The sequence below is a fragment of the Pseudopipra pipra genome, unplaced genomic scaffold (genome assembly GCF_036250125.1).
Source record: "Pseudopipra pipra isolate bDixPip1 unplaced genomic scaffold, bDixPip1.hap1 HAP1_SCAFFOLD_84, whole genome shotgun sequence".
In the NCBI taxonomy this organism is placed as follows: Eukaryota; Metazoa; Chordata; class Aves; order Passeriformes; family Pipridae; genus Pseudopipra; species Pseudopipra pipra.
In genome coordinates, this window is record NW_026991225.1 from 56509 (window position 1) to 71411 (window position 14903).

At 63.0% G+C, this 14903-nt stretch overlaps 2 protein-coding genes across 2 annotated transcripts; both read left to right on the plus strand.

Annotated features, from left to right (window-relative positions):
• The first annotated feature begins 2848 nt into the window (after positions 1-2848).
• LOC135408901 (uncharacterized) lies at positions 2849-8383 on the plus strand. The gene is made up of 3 exons (XM_064643834.1): positions 2849-3169; positions 3296-4849; positions 8084-8383. The coding sequence occupies exons 1-3, from the start codon at positions 3098-3100 to the stop codon at positions 8381-8383; spliced, it is 1926 nt and encodes a 641-aa protein (XP_064499904.1). The 5' UTR covers positions 2849-3097.
• LOC135408902 (uncharacterized) lies at positions 8344-13878 on the plus strand. Its single transcript, XM_064643835.1, has 3 exons — positions 8344-8664; positions 8791-10344; positions 13579-13878. Exons 1-3 carry the CDS (start codon positions 8593-8595, stop codon positions 13876-13878), a joined length of 1926 nt encoding a protein of 641 aa, XP_064499905.1. The 5' UTR covers positions 8344-8592.
• Positions 13879-14903: the final 1025 nt, after the last annotated feature.

Genomic DNA, 14903 nt, shown 5'->3' on the forward strand with positions numbered 1-14903 from the left:
TGGCCGGTCACCAGTGGTGTCGCCCAGGGCTCAGTGGTGGGGCCAGTCCTGCTGGTCTCTTGGCTCGGATTGCCCTTTGCCCAGTCCTCCAGGACTTCACCTGACTGCCACCATTGCTCCAAAACCATGGGCAGTGGACTAGCCCCTTTGTCTGCCAGCTCCCTCAGGACCTGGGGATGAACCTCAGCGGGTGCCTTGTGCACATTCAGGTTCCTTACACGCTCTCCAACCTGATCCTCTGCTGCAGGGGACTTGGGCTCTTCTTCTGCCAGTCCCTGCCTTTGCCTTTCTCCACTCGGGCGGCGTGGCTGGAGCGCTTGCTGTCCAAGGCTGAAGCACAGAAGGCATCGAGAGCCTCAGCCTTCTCTTTGTGCCGGACAGCCACGTCTGCCAGTTCCTTCTGGAGAGGGCCCACCTTATCCCTAGTCCGTCTTTAGCAAGATAGCTGTAGAGGCCCTTCCTGTTCTCCTGAAGAGCTCCGGCCAGACTCCAGTCGAGCCGGGCCTTGGCTTTCCCACCCTTGTCCCCAGCTTCCCTCCCCTTGTCCCCATCCTCCCAGGCCACCTGTCCTTGTTTCCGTTCCCCGAAATAGGAAGAAGTCCCCTTAAGTTTTTTAGGTTAAAGTAGGGGTAGGGAAGAATTAGTCGAGTTAAGTTGCGTAGGATAAAGTAGGGCTAGGTGTTAGCAGTGCTCTCCACTGGAATTTCAAAGGACAAGCTAAAGGCCGCCTCATGCTTTCTAGTCCCGTTTCATGACCAAAATGACAAAGGGTGCTTTAGCATGGGCGCTGACCTAGGAGAGCCTAGTATTTAAGATAGACTTGTGGAAGTTTAAAATAAAGATTGGTTTGGAAAGAAAAGGCTCAGGAAGGTTGTGTTTTGAAAGCGAATAATATTTGGGGGTTGGGCTAGGACTTGTTCCTTAGGCAGCTGAGCTGTGTCCCTTGGTGCGGGTGTGTGCAATAGAGCTGTCCTGGAGGCTGAAGGCAGCCCAGGGACGTCTGTAAGCAGAGCTGGGGAACAGCCAGCGAGTGGGTCTTCCTTTCTTGGAAGTAGAAGTTAGTTTTTCAGGATCTCCCGAAGTTCGTGTGTTGCTGCCCTCCCTTTTAGAAGGAGGAGTTCTTGGAAGAGGTGTCTTGCGGGGCTGGGCCGCTGCTAAAGGACAACAGAATATCTAGATGCCTTTCTTGAAATAAAACTAGTGGTTTGATCCACAAGCAGCGCTGGTGGTTCTTTTGGTCAGGCTGTAGTCCTTGATTTGGGGGCAAGAAAGCCTCCTGAAGACCCAAGGCTTTTAGTTGCTGGGGCCGGCGTGCGTTGGGTGGGGCGAAGGAGAAGGGCGCTGCCTGGGGTGGGAGGGATGCGTGGAGGAGAGGGGGAAGTCCTGCTGCGGGCTGGGGCAGAGTGGCCACACGGGGCTGGGCCTGTGAGTGGGGGGATCCCGGCCGGCGGTGCCAGAGGGGACTGAGCAAGTCAAGTGTGTCCGTGTGGGGAATGGAGAGGTGGAATGGCAGGAGGGTGAAAGGATGCCCTGCCCCAATGCAGCCCCTTGGAGCCTCCTTGGGAGGCTCTTGGAGCTGCTGCCTGGAGCAGCTGAAGTCCGAAGCAGCCCGGGAGCACCGCCCCACAGCACAGCCCCCGCAGCCCCTAAGCCAGTCTGAGAATGGCTGGCACCCTGGAAGCGCTGCCTGAGGGGCGGCAGTGGCCACAGGAGGCCAGAGCAAAGAAAAGCAGCACCAGGCGGCCCTTTGGTGCTGGTGGCTCTGACCTCTGGGGATTGGTGTTAGGTGGATCTCCCCCGGATCTAGGAGTGCTAGCTAGGATGTTCTACCCTCTGGTTACTTTGTTTCCATCTGCATGCTGCTAGAGCTGTCCCAAAGGGGAAGAAAACCCACAGCCAAGCTGGAGCACTGGGCAGGAGGGGAGCTGAGTTTCCTTCCAGCGCCAGGCATGGGCAGAGCCCTGGCACCTTCAACGGTGCAGCCCCACAGTCAATGGCCCAGCTCTCCCATCAGAAGGCCTCCCCTGTGGGCAAAGGCTCTGACTCCGCCCAACTTTTCCTGCTGGACCTCCAGGCCGTCGCCAAGGCCATTGGAAGCTCGCAGTGGGCAGCGGGCAGGGGCAGCAGTGGAGGCAGTGCTGCCAGTGGCCCCGAGCCCCCAAGATGGGGCCTGATGGCAGTGGCTCTGGGACATCTGCAGCCTCCTAGAGCTGTGCCAAGGGCAAGAAATCTGAGAGCAAGCGGTGTCCCACGGGGAAGAAAGAAGGAGAAAAAGCTGTCTCAGGAAAGCAGGAAAGCCAGCCAAGGGCACGCTGTCTGGGTTGGGCCCTTGTAGCCGGCCGTGTTGCTGAAGCCCCGCACTGGTTGCCAGGAGGGGCCCAGTTCCCCCAGCAGTGTGGGCAGAGACGCTGAGCTGCACAGCACGTGTCCTGCCCCCGCAAGTCCCCAGGACCCCCCGTTGTCCCAAAGTGGGTTCTTTCCCGCTGAGTGCAAGAGGCCGATCCACACACACGCGGTCGAGGGGTTTGCTTTATTGCCAGTTGTGCACAGAAGGGCGTGCTGGTTGGCAATCCCGAAACCTTCGCAAGGCAATTCGAGCCACAAGTGACTTGTCTCTCCGAGCCTGGGACATCCCGCGGCCACGGCTGGCTGCCCAGGGCGGTGGCAGCGCCAGCTGCGGGATGCAGACAGGGCTGAAGTGCGGGGAGGCCGCGGGCAGCGGGGCCGTGCGGGAGCTGTTGGCTGGGGCCGGCTGGAGCGTCTGTGAGGGGAAAGCGGGGGAGCCTTGTGCCGGGCACAGGCGGTTGCAAGTAGTTGCAGCCAGCCGCAGCCAGTTGTGCGCCCCCTGCGCTGCCGTCCTCGGGGCGCCGGGAAACGGCCCATTGTGACAGCGGCGGCGCGTTGCCGGGCCCTTTGTGATGCGGGGCCTCCTTGGGCCCGCGGGCCATTGTGACAGCGCGGGGCCCCGCCCTGCCCGGGAGGCTATTTAGGAGGGCAGAGCCCTGCAGTACCCTCTTTCTCCCAGGAGAGCATCTGTCTCACGAGGCAGCATCTCTCTCGGGGACCTCAGCGGCAGAGGAAGTAGCCGACGCGGAAGATGTGGACGACGAAGAAGTTCACCGACTTGCAGCCACGCAAGTGGCTGTCGAGCTGGCAGAGGAAGCACAAGGTGAAGGATGGGGGAGCAGAGAGCTGCCTTGGGGCCAGGGCTGGGCTTGTGGGCACGGAGGGGCCTGCCGTGCCATGGCAACCGCCTGCCTCTCACAGCGCCTTCTCCTCCTCCTCCTCGCCGCAGGTGGACAACTGGCAGACGCAGGCAGCAGCGCAGGAAGAGGAGAAGAGCGCCTCTTCTGCTGCTGCCGCAGCTGAGCAGGTGAGAGCAGCAGGGGCAGAGAGCCAGGCAGCTGCCCCACGCAGCCCCAGAGGCCGCGGCCGCGCTGTGCTGGGCACCCTGCAGCGCGTGGCACGCGCCGCCCGCAGCAGGCTGGCGGTTGGGATGCGGCGACGTGGCCAGAAGCCGGAGCCACAGAGGGAGGTGGAACAAGGTAGGGAGGCAGCCAGAGCAGGAACATCCGCAGCAGCAGGGTCAGAGAGGCAGGACTCTGCCCTGCAAAGCCCCTGCTGTCCCCCCAGCCCCTTCCCAAGCCATCTGGAAGCCCTCCGTGGGCAGTGGGCCGGGGCAGCAGCGGGGGCAGTGCTGCCAGTGGCAGAGAGGGAGGACCAGGCCTGCTCCGAGGACGAGAGCCTCTGGGACATCTCCAGCCTCTTCGAGCTGTCAACGGGGGATGAAAGCCCAGAGGAAAGCTGGAGCAGTGGGCAAGAATGTAGCTCAGGGTCCCTCCCGTGCCAGGCATGGGCAGAGCCCGGGAGCTCTCAAGCAGGCACAACCCCAGTCCACGGCCCAGGGCTCAGTCTCACAAGCCCTTCCACCAGGGCAAAGACCCCCACCCCGGACGGCTTTCCAGACCGCTGCGCCCTCAGCCCCTTGCCAAGTGACCTGGAAGCTCTCAGTGGGCAGTGGGCAGGGACAGCAGCCGAGGCCGTCCTGCCAGTGGCAGCGAGCGAGGATGGGGCGTGCTGCGAGGAGCTCTCAGACATCTGCAGCCTCCTAGAGCTGCCCCAAGAAGAACGCAGCGGAGACCAAAGGTGGAGGAGGAGAGAAAAGAGGCTCCCCGTGCCCATGCCACGGGAGGCATGGTCAGAGCCCTGGGGCCTTCAAGTGCCCACAGCGACAGCCCGTGCCCCAGTTCGCCCGTGCCTCGGCAGCCCTTCCACCAGGCCACAGGCCCCGAGCCCGGACGCCTGCCCCCCCAGCCCCTCGCCAAGCCAGCTGTCAGCTCCCAGTGGGCAGTGGGCAGGGCTCCCGCACGTCTCCAGGGAGTCCCGAGGGCAAGAAAACGCAGACCCACCGCTGTCCCCGGAAGAAGACAGCCACGGCGAGGAGCTGTCAGAGAACAAAGGGCAAGGCGTCCAAATATACACCATCTGGGTCAAGCCCTCCCTCATTCCGGTGCTGCTGGAGCCTCAGCCTGCTGGCCCGGAAGGGCCCAAATGTCCCTGCGTCATCTGCGCAGAGGCGGCCCAAGAGGCAGTCGGGGACCCGCGCGGCACATCTCCTGCCCCGGCGGGTCCCAGGCACAGCCGGCCAACGGCTGCTGCCCCGCAGCGCCCCACAGGCTGCTGCCCCGCCGTGCTGGACACGCTGCAGCGCACGGCACGTGCCACCCTGAGCAGGATCGCAGCTGTGATCCGGCGACGGGGCCGGCGGCCGGGGGAACAGCAGCACCCGGCTCAAGGCATGGATGCAGCCATGCTGGCAACAGCCCCAGCAGCAGGGGCAGAGAGCCAGGCAGCTGCCCTGCGCGGCCCCTGCCGCCCCCCCAGCCTCTCGCCGGGCCAGCTGGAAGCTGGCAGGGGGCAGCGGGCAGGGGCAGCAGCAGAGACGGTCCTGCCCCTGCCACAGAGCCAGGAGGGGGCCTGCTCTGAGGATGAGAGTCTCTGGGACATCTCCAGCCTCTTAGAGCGCTGCCAAGGGCAAGAAAACACAGCCCGAAGCTGGAGTACTGGCGGAGCAAGTAGCTCTGGCTCCCTCCCGTCTGAGGAGTGGGCAGAGCCCTGGGACTCTTCCTCAGCCACCTCCACCTCCACCTCCATGGACTGAGCTGCTGGGGGCAGGCTGGCACGTGGCCTTACCACCTGCAGCTGCACTTGAAGGAAGAGGCCTTTTTCCAACGAGACAAAGCCCAAAGAAGAACTTGGGGCAACTGCAGACCCTCAGGGGGGCCACTTGCTGGGAGGACGACTTGCTGGTGTGGGACGGACAGTCTTTGGAGCGCTGGCAAGTCAAGCCCTCACCTACAGCTCTCTCAGCACAGCGGCCCTCTCTCTTCAGGGAGGCACTCTGGGCTCTGGGCAGGGCGTTCCGCTGGCCCTGCCTGGCGGGATGGGATGGCGGCTCCCAAGCTGTGGTGGTGACCAGACTGACATCCACCTGATGGCCGGTCACCAGTGGTGTCGCCCAGGGCTCAGTGGTGGGGCCAGTCCTGCTGGTCTCTTGGCTCGGATTGCCCTTTGCCCAGTCCTCCAGGACTTCACCTGACTGCCACCATTGCTCCAAAACCATGGGCAGTGGACTAGCCCCTTTGTCTGCCAGCTCCCTCAGGACCTGGGGATGAACCTCAGCGGGTGCCTTGTGCACATTCAGGTTCCTTACACGCTCTCCAACCTGATCCTCTGCTGCAGGGGACTTGGGCTCTTCTTCTGCCAGTCCCTGCCTTTGCCTTTCTCCACTCGGGCGGCGTGGCTGGAGCGCTTGCTGTCCAAGGCTGAAGCACAGAAGGCATCGAGAGCCTCAGCCTTCTCTTTGTGCCGGACAGCCACGTCTGCCAGTTCCTTCTGGAGAGGGCCCACCTTATCCCTAGTCCGTCTTTAGCAAGATAGCTGTAGAGGCCCTTCCTGTTCTCCTGAAGAGCTCCGGCCAGACTCCAGTCGAGCCGGGCCTTGGCTTTCCCACCCTTGTCCCCAGCTTCCCTCCCCTTGTCCCCATCCTCCCAGGCCACCTGTCCTTGTTTCCGTTCCCCGAAATAGGAAGAAGTCCCCTTAAGTTTTTTAGGTTAAAGTAGGGGTAGGGAAGAATTAGTCGAGTTAAGTTGCGTAGGATAAAGTAGGGCTAGGTGTTAGCAGTGCTCTCCACTGGAATTTCAAAGGACAAGCTAAAGGCCGCCTCATGCTTTCTAGTCCCGTTTCATGACCAAAATGACAAAGGGTGCTTTAGCATGGGCGCTGACCTAGGAGAGCCTAGTATTTAAGATAGACTTGTGGAAGTTTAAAATAAAGATTGGTTTGGAAAGAAAAGGCTCAGGAAGGTTGTGTTTTGAAAGCGAATAATATTTGGGGGTTGGGCTAGGACTTGTTCCTTAGGCAGCTGAGCTGTGTCCCTTGGTGCGGGTGTGTGCAATAGAGCTGTCCTGGAGGCTGAAGGCAGCCCAGGGACGTCTGTAAGCAGAGCTGGGGAACAGCCAGCGAGTGGGTCTTCCTTTCTTGGAAGTAGAAGTTAGTTTTTCAGGATCTCCCGAAGTTCGTGTGTTGCTGCCCTCCCTTTTAGAAGGAGGAGTTCTTGGAAGAGGTGTCTTGCGGGGCTGGGCCGCTGCTAAAGGACAACAGAATATCTAGATGCCTTTCTTGAAATAAAACTAGTGGTTTGATCCACAAGCAGCGCTGGTGGTTCTTTTGGTCAGGCTGTAGTCCTTGATTTGGGGGCAAGAAAGCCTCCTGAAGACCCAAGGCTTTTAGTTGCTGGGGCCGGCGTGCGTTGGGTGGGGCGAAGGAGAAGGGCGCTGCCTGGGGTGGGAGGGATGCGTGGAGGAGAGGGGGAAGTCCTGCTGCGGGCTGGGGCAGAGTGGCCACACGGGGCTGGGCCTGTGAGTGGGGGGATCCCGGCCGGCGGTGCCAGAGGGGACTGAGCAAGTCAAGTGTGTCCGTGTGGGGAATGGAGAGGTGGAATGGCAGGAGGGTGAAAGGATGCCCTGCCCCAATGCAGCCCCTTGGAGCCTCCTTGGGAGGCTCTTGGAGCTGCTGCCTGGAGCAGCTGAAGTCCGAAGCAGCCCGGGAGCACCGCCCCACAGCACAGCCCCCGCAGCCCCTAAGCCAGTCTGAGAATGGCTGGCACCCTGGAAGCGCTGCCTGAGGGGCGGCAGTGGCCACAGGAGGCCAGAGCAAAGAAAAGCAGCACCAGGCGGCCCTTTGGTGCTGGTGGCTCTGGCCTCTGGGGATTGGTGTTAGGTGGATCTCCCCCGGATCTAGGAGTGCTAGCTAGGATGTTCTACCCTCTGGTTACTTTGTTTCCATCTGCATGCTGCTAGAGCTGTCCCAAAGGGGAAGAAAACCCACAGCCAAGCTGGAGCACTGGGCAGGAGGGGAGCTGAGTTTCCTTCCAGCGCCAGGCATGGGCAGAGCCCTGGCACCTTCAACGGTGCAGCCCCACAGTCAATGGCCCAGCTCTCCCATCAGAAGGCCTCCCCTGTGGGCAAAGGCTCTGACTCCGCCCAACTTTTCCTGCTGGACCTCCAGGCCGTCGCCAAGGCCATTGGAAACTCGCAGTGGGCAGCGGGCAGGGGCAGCAGTGGAGGCAGTGCTGCCAGTGGCCCCGAGCCCCCAGGATGGGGCCTGATGGCAGTGGCTCTGGGACATCTGCAGCCTCCTAGAGCTGTGCCAAGGGCAAGAAATCTGAGAGCAAGCGGTGTCCCACGGGGAAGAAAGAAGGAGAAAAAGCTGTCTCAGGAAAGCAGGAAAGCCAGCCAAGGGCACGCTGTCTGGGTTGGGCCCTTGTAGCCGGCCGTGTTGCTGAAGCCCCGCACTGGTTGCCAGGAGGGGCCCAGTTCCCCCAGCAGTGTGGGCAGAGACGCTGAGCTGCACAGCACGTGTCCTGCCCCCGCAAGTCCCCAGGACCCCCCGTTGTCCCAAAGCGGGTTCTTTCCCGCTGAGTGCAAGAGGCCGATCCACACACACGCGGTCGAGGGGTTTGCTTTATTGCCAGTTGTGCACAGAAGGGCGTGCTGGTTGGCAATCCCGAAACCTTCGCAAGGCAATTCGAGCCACAAGTGACTTGTCTCTCCGAGCCTGGGACATCCCGCGGCCACGGCTGGCTGCCCAGGGCGGTGGCAGCGCCAGCTGCGGGATGCAGACAGGGCTGAAGTGCGGGGAGGCCGCGGGCAGCGGGGTCGTGCGGGAGCTGTTGGCTGGGGCCGGCTGGAGCGTCTGTGAGGGGAAAGCGGGGGAGCCTTGTGCCGGGCACAGGCGGTTGCAAGTAGTTGCAGCCAGCCGCAGCCAGTTGTGCGCCCCCTGCGCTGCCGTCCTCGGGGCGCCGGGAAACGGCCCATTGTGACAGCGGCGGCGCGTTGCCGGGCCCTTTGTGATGCGGGGCCTCCTTGGGCCCGCGGGCCATTGTGACAGCGCGGGGCCCCGCCCTGCCCGGGAGGCTATTTAGGAGGGCAGAGCCCTGCAGTACCCTCTTTCTCCCAGGAGAGCATCTGTCTCACGAGGCAGCATCTCTCTCGGGGACCTCAGCGGCAGAGGAAGTAGCCGACGCGGAAGATGTGGACGACGAAGAAGTTCACCGACTTGCAGCCACGCAAGTGGCTGTCGAGCTGGCAGAGGAAGCACAAGGTGAAGGATGGGGGAGCAGAGAGCTGCCTTGGGGCCAGGGCTGGGCTTGTGGGCACGGAGGGGCCTGCCGTGCCATGGCAACCGCCTGCCTCTCACAGCGCCTTCTCCTCCTCCTCCTCGCCGCAGGTGGACAACTGGCAGACGCAGGCAGCAGCGCAGGAAGAGGAGAAGAGCGCCTCTTCTGCTGCTGCCGCAGCTGAGCAGGTGAGAGCAGCAGGGGCAGAGAGCCAGGCAGCTGCCCCACGCAGCCCCAGAGGCCGCGGCCGCGCTGTGCTGGGCACCCTGCAGCGCGTGGCACGCGCCGCCCGCAGCAGGCTGGCGGTTGGGATGCGGCGACGTGGCCAGAAGCCGGAGCCACAGAGGGAGGTGGAACAAGGTAGGGAGGCAGCCAGAGCAGGAACATCCGCAGCAGCAGGGTCAGAGAGGCAGGACTCTGCCCTGCAAAGCCCCTGCTGTCCCCCCAGCCCCTTCCCAAGCCATCTGGAAGCCCTCCGTGGGCAGTGGGCCGGGGCAGCAGCGGGGGCAGTGCTGCCAGTGGCAGAGAGGGAGGACCAGGCCTGCTCCGAGGACGAGAGCCTCTGGGACATCTCCAGCCTCTTCGAGCTGTCAACGGGGGATGAAAGCCCAGAGGAAAGCTGGAGCAGTGGGCAAGAATGTAGCTCAGGGTCCCTCCCGTGCCAGGCATGGGCAGAGCCCGGGAGCTCTCAAGCAGGCACAACCCCAGTCCACGGCCCAGGGCTCAGTCTCACAAGCCCTTCCACCAGGGCAAAGACCCCCACCCCGGACGGCTTTCCAGACCGCTGCGCCCTCAGCCCCTTGCCAAGTGACCTGGAAGCTCTCAGTGGGCAGTGGGCAGGGACAGCAGCCGAGGCCGTCCTGCCAGTGGCAGCGAGCGAGGATGGGGCGTGCTGCGAGGAGCTCTCAGACATCTGCAGCCTCCTAGAGCTGCCCCAAGAAGAACGCAGCGGAGACCAAAGGTGGAGGAGGAGAGAAAAGAGGCTCCCCGTGCCCATGCCACGGGAGGCATGGTCAGAGCCCTGGGGCCTTCAAGTGCCCACAGCGACAGCCCGTGCCCCAGTTCGCCCGTGCCTCGGCAGCCCTTCCACCAGGCCACAGGCCCCGAGCCCGGACGCCTGCCCCCCCAGCCCCTCGCCAAGCCAGCTGTCAGCTCCCAGTGGGCAGTGGGCAGGGCTCCCGCACGTCTCCAGGGAGTCCCGAGGGCAAGAAAACGCAGACCCACCGCTGTCCCCGGAAGAAGACAGCCACGGCGAGGAGCTGTCAGAGAACAAAGGGCAAGGCGTCCAAATATACACCATCTGGGTCAAGCCCTCCCTCATTCCGGTGCTGCTGGAGCCTCAGCCTGCTGGCCCGGAAGGGCCCAAATGTCCCTGCGTCATCTGCGCAGAGGCGGCCCAAGAGGCAGTCGGGGACCCGCGCGGCACATCTCCTGCCCCGGCGGGTCCCAGGCACAGCCGGCCAACGGCTGCTGCCCCGCAGCGCCCCACAGGCTGCTGCCCCGCCGTGCTGGACACGCTGCAGCGCACGGCACGTGCCACCCTGAGCAGGATCGCAGCTGTGATCCGGCGACGGGGCCGGCGGCCGGGGGAACAGCAGCACCCGGCTCAAGGCATGGATGCAGCCATGCTGGCAACAGCCCCAGCAGCAGGGGCAGAGAGCCAGGCAGCTGCCCTGCGCGGCCCCTGCCGCCCCCCCAGCCTCTCGCCGGGCCAGCTGGAAGCTGGCAGGGGGCAGCGGGCAGGGGCAGCAGCAGAGACGGTCCTGCCCCTGCCACAGAGCCAGGAGGGGGCCTGCTCTGAGGATGAGAGTCTCTGGGACATCTCCAGCCTCTTAGAGCGCTGCCAAGGGCAAGAAAACACAGCCCGAAGCTGGAGTACTGGCGGAGCAAGTAGCTCTGGCTCCCTCCCGTCTGAGGAGTGGGCAGAGCCCTGGGACTCTTCCTCAGCCACCTCCACCTCCACCTCCACGGACTGAGCTGCTGGGGGCAGGCTGGCACGTGGCCTTACCACCTGCAGCTGCACTTGAAGGAAGAGGCCTTTTTCCAACGAGACAAAGCCCAAAGAAGAACTTGGGGCAACTGCAGACCCTCAGGGGGGCCACTTGCTGGGAGGACGACTTGCTGGCGTGGGACGGACAGTCTTTGGAGCGCTGGCAAGTCAAGCCCTCACCTACAGCTCTCTCAGCACAGCGGCCCTCTCTCTTCAGGGAGGCACTCTGGGCTCTGGGCAGGGCGTTCCGCTGGCCCTGCCTGGCGGGATGGGATGGCGGCTCCCAAGCTGTGGTGGTGACCAGACTGACATCCACCTGATGGCCGGTCACCAGTGGTGTCGCCCAGGGCTCAGTGGTGGGGCCAGTCCTGCTGGTCTCTTGGCTCGGATTGCCCTTTGCCCAGTCCTCCAGGACTTCACCTGACTGCCACCATTGCTCCAAAACCATGGGCAGTGGACTAGCCCCTTTGTCTGCCAGCTCCCTCAGGACCTGGGGATGAACCTCAGCGGGTGCCTTGTGCACATTCAGGTTCCTTACACGCTCTCCAACCTGATCCTCTGCTGCAGGGGACTTGGGCTCTTCTTCTGCCAGTCCCTGCCTTTGCCTTTCTCCACTCGGGCGGCGTGGCTGGAGCGCTTGCTGTCCAAGGCTGAAGCACAGAAGGCATCGAGAGCCTCAGCCTTCTCTTTGTGCCGGACAGCCACGTCTGCCAGTTCCTTCTGGAGAGGGCCCACCTTATCCCTAGTCCGTCTTTAGCAAGATAGCTGTAGAGGCCCTTCCTGTTCTCCTGAAGAGCTCCGGCCAGACTCCAGTCGAGCCGGGCCTTGGCTTTCCCACCCTTGTCCCCAGCTTCCCTCCCCTTGTCCCCATCCTCCCAGGCCACCTGTCCTTGTTTCCGTTCCCCGAAATAGGAAGAAGTCCCCTTAAGTTTTTTAGGTTAAAGTAGGGGTAGGGAAGAATTAGTCGAGTTAAGTTGCGTAGGATAAAGTAGGGCTAGGTGTTAGCAGTGCTCTCCACTGGAATTTCAAAGGACAAGCTAAAGGCCGCCTCATGCTTTCTAGTCCCGTTTCATGACCAAAATGACAAAGGGTGCTTTAGCATGGGCGCTGACCTAGGAGAGCCTAGTATTTAAGATAGACTTGTGGAAGTTTAAAATAAAGATTGGTTTGGAAAGAAAAGGCTCAGGAAGGTTGTGTTTTGAAAGCGAATAATATTTGGGGGTTGGGCTAGGACTTGTTCCTTAGGCAGCTGAGCTGTGTCCCTTGGTGCGGGTGTGTGCAATAGAGCTGTCCTGGAGGCTGAAGGCAGCCCAGGGACGTCTGTAAGCAGAGCTGGGGAACAGCCAGCGAGTGGGTCTTCCTTTCTTGGAAGTAGAAGTTAGTTTTTCAGGATCTCCCGAAGTTCGTGTGTTGCTGCCCTCCCTTTTAGAAGGAGGAGTTCTTGGAAGAGGTGTCTTGCGGGGCTGGGCCGCTGCTAAAGGACAACAGAATATCTAGATGCCTTTCTTGAAATAAAACTAGTGGTTTGATCCACAAGCAGCGCTGGTGGTTCTTTTGGTCAGGCTGTAGTCCTTGATTTGGGGGCAAGAAAGCCTCCTGAAGACCCAAGGCTTTTAGTTGCTGGGGCCGGCGTGCGTTGGGTGGGGCGAAGGAGAAGGGCGCTGCCTGGGGTGGGAGGGATGTGTGGAGGAGAGGGGGAAGTCCTGCTGCGGGCTGGGGCAGAGTGGCCACACGGGGCTGGGCCTGTGAGTGGGGGGATCCCGGCCGGCGGTGCCAGAGGGGACTGAGCAAGTCAAGTGTGTCCGTGTGGGGAATGGAGAGGTGGAATGGCAGGAGGGTGAAAGGATGCCCTGCCCCAATGCAGCCCCTTGGAGCCTCCTTGGGAGGCTCTTGGAGCTGCTGCCTGGAGCAGCTGAAGTCCGAAGCAGCCCGGGAGCACCGCCCCACAGCACAGCCCCCGCAGCCCCTAAGCCAGTCTGAGAATGGCTGGCACCCTGGAAGCGCTGCCTGAGGGGCGGCAGTGGCCACAGGAGGCCAGAGCAAAGAAAAGCAGCACCAGGCGGCCCTTTGGTGCTGGTGGCTCTGGCCTCTGGGGATTGGTGTTAGGTGGATCTCCCCCGGATCTAGGAGTGCTAGCTAGGATGTTCTACCCTCTGGTTACTTTGTTTCCATCTGCATGCTGCTAGAGCTGTCCCAAAGGGGAAGAAAACCCACAGCCAAGCTGGAGCACTGGGCAGGAGGGGAGCTGAGTTTCCTTCCAGCGCCAGGCATGGGCAGAGCCCTGGCACCTTCAACGGTGCAGCCCCACAGTCAATGGCCCAGCTCTCCCATCAGAAGGCCTCCCCTGTGGGCAAAGGCTCTGACTCCGCCCAACTTTTCCTGCTGGACCTCCAGGCCGTCGCCAAGGCCATTGGAAGCTCGCAGTGGGCAGCGGGCAGGGGCAGCAGTGGAGGCAGTGCTGCCAGTGGCCCCGAGCCCCCAGGATGGGGCCTGATGGCAGTGGCTCTGGGACATCTGCAGCCTCCTAGAGCTGTGCCAAGGGCAAGAAATCTGAGAGCAAGCGGTGTCCCACGGGGAAGAAAGAAGGAGAAAAAGCTGTCTCAGGAAAGCAGGAAAGCCAGCCAAGGGCACGCTGTCTGGGTTGGGCCCTTGTAGCCGGCCGTGTTGCTGAAGCCCCGCACTGGTTGCCAGGAGGGGCCCAGTTCCCCCAGCAGTGTGGGCAGAGACGCTGAGCTGCACAGCACGTGTCCTGCCCCCGCAAGTCCCCAGGACCCCCCGTTGTCCCAAAGCGGGTTCTTTCCCGCTGAGTGCAAGAGGCCGATCCACACACACGCGGTCGAGGGGTTTGCTTTATTGCCAGTTGTGCACAGAAGGGCGTGCTGGTTGGCAATCCCGAAACCTTCGCAAGGCAATTCGAGCCACAAGTGACTTGTCTCTCCGAGCCTGGGACATCCCGCGGCCACGGCTGGCTGCCCAGGGCGGTGGCAGCGCCAGCTGCGGGATGCAGACAGGGCTGAAGTGCGGGGAGGCCGCGGGCAGCGGGGCCGTGCGGGAGCTGTTGGCTGGGGCCGGCTGGAGCGTCTGTGAGGGGAAAGCGGGGGAGCCTTGTGCCGGGCACAGGCGGTTGCAAGTAGTTGCAGCCAGCCGCAGCCAGTTGTGCGCCCCCTGCGCTGCCGTCCTCGGGGCGCCGGGAAACGGCCCATTGTGACAGCGGCGGCGCGTTGCCGGGCCCTTTGTGATGCGGGGCCTCCTTGGGCCCGCGGGCCATTGTGACAGCGCGGGGCCCCGCCCTGCCCGGGAGGCTATTTAGGAGGGCAGAGCCCTGCAGTACCCTCTTTCTCCCAGGAGAGCATCTGTCTCACGAGGCAGCATCTCTCTCGGGGACCTCAGCGGCAGAGGAAGTAGCCGACGCGGAAGATGTGGACGACGAAGAAGTTCACCGACTTGCAGCCACGCAAGTGGCTGTCGAGCTGGCAGAGGAAGCACAAGGTGAAGGATGGGGGAGCAGAGAGCTGCCTTGGGGCCAGGGCTGGGCTTGTGGGCACGGAGGGGCCTGCCGTGCCATGGCAACCGCCTGCCTCTCACAGCGCCTTCTCCTCCTCCTCCTCGCCGCAGGTGGACAACTGGCAGACGCAGGCAGCAGCGCAGGAAGAGGAGAAGAGCGCCTCTTCTGCTGCTGCCGCAGCTGAGCAGGTGAGAGCAGCAGGGGCAGAGAGCCAGGCAGCTGCCCCACGCAGCCCCAGAGGCCGCGGCCGCGCTGTGCTGGGCACCCTGCAGCGCGTGGCACGCGCCGCCCGCAGCAGGCTGGCGGTTGGGATGCGGCGACGTGGCCAGAAGCCGGAGCCACAGAGGGAGGTGGAACAAGGTAGGGAGGCAGCCAGAGCAGGAACATCCGCAGCAGCAGGGTCAGAGAGGCAGGACTCTGCCCTGCAAAGCCCCTGCTGTCCCCCCAGCCCCTTCCCAAGCCATCTGGAAGCCCTCCGTGGGCAGTGGGCCGGGGCAGCAGCGGGGGCAGTGCTGCCAGTGGCAGAGAGGGAGGACCAGGCCTGCTCCGAGGACGAGAGCCTCTGGGACATCTCCAGCCTCTTCGAGCTGTCAACGGGGGATGAAAGCCCAGAGGAAAGCTGGAGCAGTGGGCAAGAATGTAGCTCAGGGTCCCTCCCGCGCCAGGCATGGGCAGAGCCCGGGAGCTCTCAAGCAGGCACAACCCCAGTCCACGGCCCAGGGCTCAGT